The sequence below is a fragment of the Azolla caroliniana genome, unplaced genomic scaffold (genome assembly GCF_043228905.1).
Source record: "Azolla caroliniana isolate FFs.n. ecotype wild unplaced genomic scaffold, voAzoCaro1.0.p SCAF_7, whole genome shotgun sequence".
NCBI classification, from domain to species: Eukaryota; Viridiplantae; Streptophyta; class Polypodiopsida; order Salviniales; family Salviniaceae; genus Azolla; species Azolla caroliniana.
In genome coordinates, this window is record NW_028230442.1 from 12522501 (window position 1) to 12534786 (window position 12286).

The window sequence follows — 12286 nt, forward strand, 5'->3', positions numbered from 1 at the left end:
GTTGATGACCATATGATGCTTTATTACACAGTGCCATTGAGATCTTACCAATTTTTTAAAAATAGCTTAATGATTTTCCTCTAGTGCTAATTGATGTTGGCAGTGTGTCTAGCCTAGAAATTCTTTACAAGTTATCTCGGAATAAAATTACATTAATATACTCTCATCTTACATTGTAAGATTCAAATGTGGTCTTTATTGAGAGGTGTCCTCATCTATTGTAATGGCTTTTATGAAGGAGATATGTTCACAAGCTCTGATTCATTTAATGATGTATAACAAAGTGATGTATGTATATGTATAGAGAGAGAGACACACACACACACACACTCTCATCTTACGTGACATGATTGTGTAGTGTGTTGGAGATGTGTAGTTGATGGAGTGATATTCATATTGATGTGTATGAATAGGCTTGCATTTCTTTTATTTTCACAGAAAGTACTCAAAAATGAAGTTTTTTTTATTATGTAAATGCAATGATACAGGCACAATCCTTGAAGATTTTGAGTGTGCCTTGAGGTTATTGAATTTGTTATTGGATAACAGCTACTTTTGTTGGGGTTAACCATGGTAATAGCTCATAACTTATGTATCAATGTGAGAGCATTCAGTCATTCATAATATTTGGTCTTTGAGTTAAAGTCTATGATCGGTCACCCTTGTTCTTCAAGAAAGTGTTACATACAAAATTGATCTCTCTTTTAATAGCTTATGCTGCGATGTATTGACAAGCATAAAGTGATAGTAGACATGTCAATGAGCATAATAAACACTTGCACATGCACACATGTTATTGAAGTTGAGAAAGTAAAGTCATTGCATTTAACATGGCTGCATTGTATTTTCATAGATGATTACCATAGGTGAAGCAATACGAAGAGTAAGACTTGTGAATGAAATCAACAATATGGAACTCGAGAAGCCACTTATAAGTGCAACCTCTACCCTGGGCATTTAATAGAGGCTAAAAAAGGTTTGTGTGACAATGCCTCATTATAAGGATACTTACAAATTGTGTGCTTTGATTTGGTTTGGTGTGGCACAAACTTGGGAGCCATGGAGTGAGCAGACAAAACATGCATGAAGATAATACGGAACAAAGTTATGGCATGTAAGATGTGACCCTTGGTCCCTTGGCAAAATAATCAAAATTCGAGCTAGTCACTTGTGGGTGACTATACAAATGTATGTGAGTAGTTTGTCTATTAGAAAACGATAGGCTATGCGGGTTGGTTTAGTTCAAAAACTGCAACATGTAGCATCTCAATCTTGATGATGGTGGACTAGAAATATGTAGTGAATGTTGCCAAAATGGTGTGGTGGTTGCGGCCGGCCTCCAATCCAGTCCTCCATTTTGGTGGGCCCACCACACCCAAGGCAACCCTCGTTCTGTTCCGTCCCGTCCGGATGGGGGTGTTGGTGTTGCAATAAATACATATGTATGTATGTATGTATGTATGTACATACACATACATACATACATACACATGTAGTAAGTAGGAATTATATGTGTGAACTTGAAGGAAGGTCAAGGAAGGCCAAATTAAATGAAGTGTGTCCCGTCCGTCTTTCTCTTTCCTTAAAAGTTAAAAGACAAAACAAACAGACAGACAGACAGAGAGAGAGAGAGAGAGAGAGAGAAAAGGAATGAGAAGAAGCAGAACGAAGGAAGTAACCAAGAAACAAAATTTACGTCTTCTGCAGGCTTCTCTATCAGGTATGTACTAATAATATCCATGGTCTCATCTTCCAATCATTTTTCTTCATTTCAATGGAAAGCTCCTCCAATCTCAGACTCGATCTGTGGTGGTGGTGCCTTTTGTATCTATATCTGTGTATTTGTGTTTGGATTTGTATGTAATTCTATTTTTTTCCCCTCCTAGCTTCACTTTTTTGCAAATTAAGCTTCGTAATCAGAGCTTGCTGATGAAAACATTTCCGCGTTCACATGCGCTTTCTTAAAAATCAAGAGAAAAACTGTTTTTCGAAGTAAAATAAGTTGTTTTCATGTTCATTGTCTGCCGGACTTATTTATTACCTTGCTCTTCCTTCGCTTCTTCATGGAGAGAGCAAGTTCGTCCATTCTGCTCGCCGAATCTGTGGTGCAGGCAGGATAAGCAAATCTCTCTTGCAAAATCTTAAGGAAATCTTAAAAGAATTCCTTGGAACTGTGATGATCTAAATTCCTTTGCATGGAAAAAGGTTTTCTTTCAAAATATGTCAAGGCAATTCTGTCAAACCATGGTAATTTAGTTTTTCTGCATTAAAAACAACTTTCTTTCACAAACTTAGGTATGTTCAAAATGTAGTAAGAACGACAAAAACCTGTAGTGGCAGACACATACATATCTAATATATCTTGCTGAACTACTTATTTGGCATACGGTTGAAGCATCTTAATTCTCAACCATGCTGAAGGCTCATCTATGTGTATGTAATTTGGCATACTTTTGAAGCATCCTAATTTTCAACCATGCTGAAGTTTCATTCATACTTTATTTGATTTCACTCTTATTCACTTCGTACTTATTCTCATATTCATACCTTTTCTATTGACATATTCTTGTGCCTTTCTCCCTCTTATCTTATAGTTACCTCTACTATTATAACTTTTAGTTTTCACTCCTAATACTACATGGAAATCCTTATATTCATAATTCTTAGCTTATCCTTGCTGCTATTTATGTTGTTGATCTCCATCTTAACTCTACTCTCAACACTCAGCAGTACTAAGAATAAAATGGATAGCTAGACAATGTTGAAGATAACCGTTATCATGGAAAACATACAAGAAGACCTTTATTTGGTGGTTTTAGTGTCAGTGCCTCAATCCCCCCATCGAATGGAATTGGGCACGAAATAAGTATCAAAGAAATGCATAAAAATGTTCTCATATGTACTTGACATACATGTAGGTGTTGGTCTAGTCCTGACACCGTGCTCTCCCTCGAGAAGCAAATAAAAAAGTGGAGTATACCATGTTAGGAAAAGGACAATCACATTTTCAAGCATTGGGCTAATGTTGACATGTTACCTTCCTTTGTGACATGATAAAACGAAAACCATTTATATGGGTATGTGGCACATGAGACTTGTGTATGATTAAGTCTCTGAATAGTGACCTAGGGATCATTTTTGGGTCTGATTCTTTTGTCTTAAAGTGTGAATGGTTTTCTCTCAGGGAATCAAAATATTTACCCTACTCAACAACTCTTTTAAGTATCATCAATTTAAGTCTAAGATTCCTTGAAACATGGACCGCTCTTAAATGGCAGATGAAATATTTCTTCCCCCATGAGGGTCATAGAGAATTAATTTCTATGTCATGAAGTTTCTGAGTACTCAATTGTGCACAACAATTCTAGGTGTATGCTTTTCTCTTGCTAGCAGATTTCCTCAGTTGATTGTTAGTCTTGCGTACCTTTCTTGGGGGGATTCCCACAAACTTTGGTGACAATTGACAAACTTTGGGAGAGGGCTTCAGTGACCATTCGTGCAATTCCTGGTTCTTCACATCATATTGATGGATTACACCTGATCAGCCATGCTATATCATTACTGAGGTCCTCTAAAGGGGTCACAATCCATCATAATAGTTTCCCTCATATAGTACAAACTGGGCTTCACACTTGTTTCCTGCAAGAGGAGCGTTGGGTTAAGAAGTGTATTAAAGACCCTTAACTGAGTCCTTCGGTTCTGAAAATCTATATTAGTGTTGGAGGGTTGCAGCTCCAGACTTGCACTCTCGTTCATCTTTATTATCTCTCTTTCCTAGATTCTTCTCTCTCTAGAATATGCAACTCTTTGAATGCCTTATCTCTTCCACTTTTTCCATTATATTCCCTCTTATTCCTAATTTATTGTACCTATTTGGTAGTACAAGACCCTTCACCCACTTTCCCCAATTTTGTATAAATAGGTTATACCATCCTCTTTCGTGAAGAAATTATTTTTGCTGCTATTTGCAAACAAGCTCTACTCTTTGCAAAAAAATTTGCTACTACTTTCTAACAGCCTTTTCATAGCTTGGCTGTGTCTATTTTTTGTTCTTAACAACTGTTCCGCTACTACCAAAAACAATTTTTCTCACAGTTAGTCCATTGTTTTTCCAAAGATCCCAAAACCACTAAGGCACGCTTTAATCTTGCCTCTATTGCCTCTCTTCATGGAAAGGGTTGTTGAATCCATGCTTTAGGTTCAAACATGTCCCTCACATGTGCTTCCTAGAATCGCATGAGAAGCAAGCAAAAAGATCCAAAAGACACATGAAAACAAAATTGTGTGTTCCGGTTTGATGCAAGATATGGAAGATGGGATGGAACACACAATGCATCACTAAATTCGTCTGTGCGGAGGTCTTTTTGCAATGCCAATGTATCATGAGTCATGACATGAGAAAAATGTGAAGGCTCACTCTTGACACATTATACTACATATGTTGGACCTAACTACAAAATCGTATTTTTTGCCGAACAAGGAAACTGCACACATCATTACATGTTAAAGCCCATCCCTTTGTTTGATTGTGACATTCATCAGTAAAGTTCTTGAACATCGAGAGTTCCTACACATTTTCACATGTTACATGAAAATGTGATGTTTTTGGTCTCATGTGTTATATTTGGCCTGTGAAGACAATAATAAAATCTATCTATCTCTAGAAGAATTGTGATGGTTATCTATATATGCATATGATTTTACGTGTCTACTAACTCTCCGTTGATTGTTAGTTGATGTTCTGGCCTGGTAAACCCATGTTTGTGTTTTTTCAACACTATTATGGTAATCTTTGAGATCTTCCTTTAGTGCTTCTAGATGGACGTAGTGTTCCTTGTATGGATGTGAAATGATTATGATGTCTTCGGCTTATAATAAGTTTGGTATTTAAACTCTTTTGTGGTTGACACTTGCTCACCCTTACCTGTCGACATAATCTGGAATCTCATAGATGTACTACAGAGTGTGAATGAGAGCAGACAAGATATCCTTTTGACCCAATATTTCTTCACCTAATTTGGCATCCTGCTTGGGGTCTCTACCTCTAACAAACTCATTCAATTAGGGCTGCCCTCAATAAATAACTGAGCCCGTTTGCATTATCCCTGTTTGCACCAACTGCGTTCTACAAGATGGTACCCGGTCGTTGTAGCTTGCTTGTATATCAGCACATCTGTTATAGCTTATGAGCTTAAAATAAAAATTCTCATGAAAAAATTTCTAAAAGCAGACTGTCCCATTACAAATAGATTTTCAATAACCTATTACCAATAGCACTAATGTTGTTCTTTTATTATGATTAAAATTATTTAAGTCATATGCCAGATTTAAACTCAACATTCAAAGATTAACTCTAGGCAAGGATTACTAGACAGTTGGGACTCATTATGTGGATGCTCTTGAAAGACAATGTGCACATTTGCAGTTCCAAGAGCCACAAACTAAACAATGGCTATTTTATATGCTTGTGACACCAACACTTCTCTACCGAGTAGAAACGTGGGGACTGAGTCTTAATAAGGAAAATAATTGGAAAGATTTAAAGAAACTTTTAGTCTCAATGATTGCCCACATGCTAAGAAGCAATTCATCTATTGCCCTATAATCGTCGAGGCACTATTCCATTGTAAGACTTGTAGCTTTGGGTCACAATGGAAGGTTCTAGTCACAATGCATAAGCATAAATGCACTACCCCCATTGCAATATAGCTTGGATTGTGATATTATTAACTTGGAAAACAAGATTACCTGGATCAGCCCCAAAATATTAGTTGGTAGGAAGATGACCCACTATAAGACATTTTTACACACTAGAGGATGGATTCATCATCAAGCCATCTTATATGAACATTCATCTATCCTATCCACCGCGCAATGTGATACGGCAACTCTGAACTTCATCACATTAGTTAGAGATTGAGGTAGGCAGATATGCACGAACTCTAGGAGAAAGAATTTGCCGATTGTGTCATCAGGGATTGGAATCTGAAGAACTCTATGTTTGAAACAAGAATGTTTTCTATGAAAAAAGAGGGAAATACCATTGCCTCTTTAAAGGCTTTGGCCCACTATTTAAGGTAATGGGATATGAGGACGAATGGCGCTTGGTGCTTTTCTTGCTAGAACTCGAGACACAGGGACAAGTTGTTGAAGGGCTACAATACAGCCACATAAGTGTATCAACAAAGAACAATCACAACTTTCTTTAGCCCCATCATGCATACTAAAAGTCAATCAGGTAACAAATGGGCTCTTGACCATGCCATAACAAAGGGGTTAGAATAGATCGGGCAATAGCAATTTGGCATGCACGTAGGCCCTAGCATCATGGATCGCGATTTCGCGAGCCTTGTCATCTGACAAAAAAATGCTAGAGATCTTTCGAAGACAAAAATTACAATATATTTTACATGAGAATGTTACATGTACCCATAACAAGAATCTTTAGTCAGTTTTTATCTTGTTTACTTTTTTTTTACTTAGCAATATATATTTTGGTTTTCTATTCTCAAAGACGAAACAAGACTGACAATGTAATATCTAGCTTGGGCTTTTAGGCCATTTTGGCCTCATACAAGGTATTAATATATTAGTGTGAGAGGATTGAGAGGATAATAGTTCTTTTTTCCATGAAATTTGAAATACTTGCAGATAAAGACTGAAAATGCCAGGAGAATCTTTTGGTAAGGTTGCCCTTAAAGAGGCACGTCGCAATTGGCCATTTGTGCTTGGATTCGGGGTTACACTGTCCCTTGTTTTGAAGATGTCGTTGGGTCTAACTCGTAAGATGCCCTTTACTTTATCCTGATTTTAATATATATTATATTTTATGCTAAATGCAAGATGTGTGCCCACACTCCAGCTGAAGATGCAAAGCACTCTCCTTTTGTGAAGGAACATCATTGAAGGTTAGTCTTACAATCGTTGTGAAAATACTATCATTTTGTTTTTTTCGTCTTTTCACCTGTGAAGCTTCATTGAACTTATTATCTCACTTTGCAGCTGATGGTGAATTCTTGCCTTTCTTGCATTGTTGCTGATGCTGGGATGATAGTAGTGGAATCTTCTGTTAGACATTCATGCTGAATTTTAAGTTGAATAATTTTTTAATAACCCTGTTTAGATTAAAGTAATGCTGACTCAACTCTTGAATTATGTTAAGGCTCAAATTTTTTGCCACAGCAATATTTGCAATTGAATTGTGATGTTTAATGTCGTAGTATGGGGGGTTCATTCATGAAATCAGTAGGGTGCATGATATTTTTGCTTGATCTCTTTCTTGACCTCTCCCTCACACACGTCGCAAATTATGTGAAAGAGAGCTAGCTAATCTTTCAAGCATATCAAAGAGAAATACACCACCCTCTTTACAACTAAACTGTTTTACAATAGATCGTAGTATGAACCATATATACCATACATGCATTTGCATTCGAGAATGTTTCAATCATTCGAGTATAGTAAACACCCTCGAAGTATAGTAAATACTAAATACCATACTTTTATATTCATTATTTATCATAAGTTTTTTTTTAAGGTAAAAAGTGTAAAAAAAGAAATCATAATATTTTGATAACATATGTATTCCACTAGGCTGAGACTAGCAATCTGCCAAATAGTCACTATAGAGCTTGCGAACAAATGCTAACAGAGAACGCAGTCTACCAAGGTTCAAGGTCCAAGGTACATGGGGCATTGGCACCAAATCATGATATCATTGCTTACCATGTTTGATCAACCAGCCATATGCACACAAAGAACGCCATGGCTTCACTTCATTCCACCAACCAGCATCAAATACTACATCCCTCACTGCTATTCATTCCCTTCATTAGTTATGCAACTTCATGCTTGTATATCCCATCTTTGGAATTATTTCATCTCATGCATGGTTTTATTATCATGGACATGTAGGGAACCTAGAGGTTTTGATGCGTTTTAAGATTGATGATGATTTGTAATCATTATTTGAATGCACTCATTTTATAATCATGATTTGTTTCATTGACTGATTTTGACCTCTAATAGATGTTAATATATCCCTTTCTTTCTCTCCTCCATCCCACTTCAATTTATCTAATTTCTTTTATCATTCAATGGTAACCAATTTTTTTCTCAACCAGAAAATGTGTGACATAATCAAATAGTACCAAGGGATTATCTTTTTGACCAAGCGTATTAATATGACTTTGAGAAAAGTCGATATACAAGAGGATCAAACACGTTTTCAATAATTTCAGACTACACAAATTTTCTCACACGGGGGTGCTATACACTCATGGGTGAATGAATGTTTGCATCACCCATTTGCGCAGCAAAATGTCAAGAGGTCTTTTTCATCAGCAAGCTGTCCTATAGGAAAGAGCCTTGTTTCATGGTGGTATACTAAACATTGATGGACAATCATTAGGGAATGGAAGAATATTTCACATTTTGTATTCTTTTATTTAGAAGTGTAACAGGAGGGAACACTGAGATAGCCAAACTCTTTCATGTTGACTGCAAATACATATCCCCCTAGGCTTCTTTTAAATTTTAGGGTGGGCCTATAGTTTTAAAAAATTTACAAAAACACATCTGTGATAGATTAAAATTAAAGATTAACAGCCTAATCGAACTAAGAATATATAATTACCATTTCGAAACAGCTCCGAGCACAAGAATGCCAATCTGCAAGGCATTCTAGCACAACATTAACAAGAGGTTTGTTATATCAATTGTTTAACACTTTGTAGACAACATGGTAGTCCCTGGTATAAGTAAAGATTGAAAGAAATATACTTGTTCTTGTGTATATAACTGAATTTACATTTTGAGATGGTGATAAAGAAAAGAATGCTGAGCAGTTTCAAGACTGAAAGTGCAGCATAGTTCATACAAAACCCATATTTACACAACTTTGAGAAGAGCTACAACGGAAGTAAATCTTACAAATGTACAAATTTCTGTGAGGCATACTATGTTGAAAGACTTATTTTCTACAGGATGTTATGATGCCCCTGAAAACACACATCTAATCTTTATACTGATTGGCATGGGCCCTTTGTTCTACACATTTTCATATGACAATAACATGGTTGTTTGACAGAAACCTAGTACTTGCTTCTATACCTTTTCATATGGCAATAACGTAGTTGTTTGACAGCAACCTAGTACTTGCATCGTTCACCATAATGCTATTTTCATTCTGAGGAATCTGATGCTTGACAACACTGAATCTTGCATTTAAGCATTGAAAGAGAGGCAGTAGACATACATAAAGAACTGCAATAGAAAAAGGCGCAAAAATGGACCAGCCAATAATCTGATTTGACATGATCAGGAAAACCAAGTGAGATTTTTATGATAGAAAGAAGAACCTCAGAAGAAATATTCTGGATGAAATGAGAGTAAACGACACGGTGAGACTTCAGATATAGAAATGAGTCACTTAAAAAGGGAAGAAATACACGTACCGCATGTAATACACCAAACACCAGTGCTTCAGGTTCATGCTTTCTGAAGGCATCCCATAATCCACTTGAAGATATTGAATAGTGATCTCCCCCAGTAACTAATTCTCCAACTCGCATGAAAGGAACCAGAAGCCTGTATATCATACAAGTGGTAGAATCAAATGGACGTGATATTCCATATATGCATCAACACAGTTACAGAAAGCTTTGAAATGAATGTAGGGTGCTTGCCTATATATTGGAAAAGAAAAAGGAAAATGAACTTACCCTAGTTCAAATATGGATGACAGAATGTGTCCAAGCATCAAGGTTGGAACATGGCAATATCTCTGGAGAACCATGGCAGCTATTGCGCACAATAGAAGAGGCACCCCTGAAAGATCCGGTAACATATGGTTTTTATAGAACATGCATAAAACAAAATAGGGAACCTAAAGAAATATGACAATATATGAAAATCCAAGGTCCATAATTTAGACATCATCACACATTAAGCGATCATAAATCATTAAGAGTACACGTATACTCATAAGTGTTGTAGTGCAAAATTGCTAACCTATTTGCATAACAATTTCTGAGTTCCTTTCTTAATTATGATACAAAAGCCCACTATTATACCTTGTGTTCACCAAACAATTGAATTCCTGATTGTTTTTTGAAACCAAGAATGCATAAATATTTTTCATAAGACAAACGATGAGTGTCTTGTATCACTCACATATATTTCAAACTTCTGGAATAAGTAAATCTTAGTTATCTTAGCAATAAACCGATGTAGTCATTTTAGTAATTTACCACAAACAGGGAAGACTCCAACTGTGAGACCAAGAGCTGCTGAAAGAGACAAGAGTTTCGGCTCCAACCCCCTGTAAAGCATGATATTTCACCATTATTCACTTAATTTGGGAAGAAATACACCATGTAATGCTTCTTTTTTCTGACCTTAGAACCTCCCATTCTGTCATTGGGTTAAAGAAGAAGGAAAATAATGAAACAAAATGAAGAGATCTGTCTAACCTTTGTAGAATGACAAACAACGGATCGACAAACTTTTGCCTTCCCCATCTAACTACCCATGCTTTCTGCCACATGGCTTTCTTGATGACAACAAGCTCATTTCTATGCTTCACAGACAACTGAGGAATCATAACTTCGTTTTCTTTGCGAAAATCAAACGAAATCTCGCTCTCAACCATTGATGTTAATGATGATGTTGCTGTTGATGTTGTTGTTGTTGTTGTTGTTGTTGTTGTTGTTGTTGTTGTTGTTGTTGTTGTTGTTGTTGTTGTTGGAGGCAAGAGCGGTTCCAAAGACATAATTGATGAAAGTTGACGGCTAAGAATGTATAAATAAACACATCCTTTTATTGAAGCAGCAATATATCAGGTATGGAAAGACCTAAACTTAGCAAGAGCCTGGCACTGTGTGATATTAGGGAAAATAATACCTCATGTGAGCATAGCAAGGTCTTGTGATTGTGTCACATTAGGACAGGAAAAACCTACTTTGAGCATAACAAGATCTTGTGACTGTCTATGTCTGTACCTGCGTGCATATAAATAGAGAGAGAAAGAGACCAAGCCACAACTCCAGGCAAGGAACCTGCCTGAAATAGCAAAGATGCAGATATGAATGTAAATGCTTTGGTTTTGCTATCTATCACGATCAAAAATCAGTTACAAGTTGGGACTAAACTCTCAAACTTTCAAGAAATGGTGTTCTTTTTGCGACAGTGACTGTATGTCTAAGAACATCCATGAAGCCGTGGCCTCAGAAATATTCAAGAGATAACTAGGATGAAGATTTAAAGGTGTTGTAAGATTCTTCCGGATACCTGTGTCAAGAACAGCTGTAAATATGTTGAAATTTTGGAAAGTAAACACTCCGTATTTCAAGAAATGATGTAAATCTGCACCTGTATAGATGGAAGAGTCCTAACACGGATGATTATGCGAAGGGAATATAGCTAAGATTATTTTTCCTACCCGCTCAATAGCTTCTGCAAACCATCATCCTTTCAGGAAATGATGTACTTTTGCATCTGTCGGATGAATGAATCTCATCACAGATAATACAAAAGATTAGAACATTCTTCTTTCAACCAAATCGAGGGCTTCTGAGCATCTCTTGAAAGACTTGAGAGGAAAATCCTAAAACTTCCAAGGGATGATGTAATTTTGCTCCTGTCTGTGCATATGGAGATGATTTCACTACATCCGTCAAAAGAAACTTGCTTTGATATAGCAATGACGAAGATTCGAAACTCTAATCGCTATATGGTCCCAAATTCTGTTAAAACTTGCAAAAAAGCTCCTTCTACCTGCTCAAGAACCTTCTGCCAATCTAGTGAAGCTGAATAGAAAGAATTTTCTAACTTGTCCAAAAGATCTTCTCTGAATCTGTTAAAGCTTGCGAAGAAACCCTAATCCCATGAAGGATGACGGGGTGAGCTTCTGAGGAAGAAAAGAGAACCCTGTTCCTGCAGAAACAAGGGGGAAAGAAGATGAGGATTTAAGGGAGACGTAAAAGGCGTTTGTTCCTGATGTCATTCGACCGCACCCCTCTTCTACTTTTTGGGTTTGCGTCTGCAGAAATCAATGGCTTTTCTTTCTTTTCTTCTTCTTTTTCTGATGCACCGATACATACATACATACATACATACATACATACGACTACGACTCACGAGAGAAATAGAAAAGAGAAGAGAAGAAAAGCGCTGGCTGGCTGCTCACCTCAAAACTATACTATACTATATATATGTATGTATGTATGTACATTATACGTATACATACATACATTATATATATGTACATATATAATTCACGCTATTT

The 12286-nt window shown here is 36.6% G+C and overlaps 1 protein-coding gene across 1 annotated transcript; it reads right to left on the reverse strand.

The window, feature by feature from the left end:
- Nucleotides 1–8772: 8772 nt before the first annotated feature.
- LOC147861985 (uncharacterized) lies at nt 8773–11893 on the reverse strand. Its single transcript, XM_087322762.1, has 7 exons — nt 11371–11893; nt 10755–11289; nt 10473–10697; nt 10251–10321; nt 9723–9828; nt 9456–9588; nt 8773–9304 (listed from the first exon to the last, which is right to left on the reverse strand). The coding sequence occupies exons 2-7, from the start codon at nt 10769–10771 to the stop codon at nt 9116–9118; spliced, it is 741 nt and encodes a 246-aa protein (XP_087178888.1). The 5' UTR covers nt 10772–11289; nt 11371–11893; the 3' UTR covers nt 8773–9115.
- Nucleotides 11894–12286: the final 393 nt, after the last annotated feature.

Excerpts from the sequence above, each read along its gene's own strand:
- LOC147861985 (XM_087322762.1), bottom strand. Across the intron at positions 9,829-10,250 it reads TGGAGTCTTCCCTGTTTGTG|GGGTGCCTCTTCTATTGTGC; the intron begins GTAAATTACTAA and ends CGGATCTTTCAG. Across the intron at positions 9,589-9,722 it reads TCATCCATATTTGAACTAGG|GCTTCTGGTTCCTTTCATGC; the intron begins GTAAGTTCATTT and ends TATGATATACAG.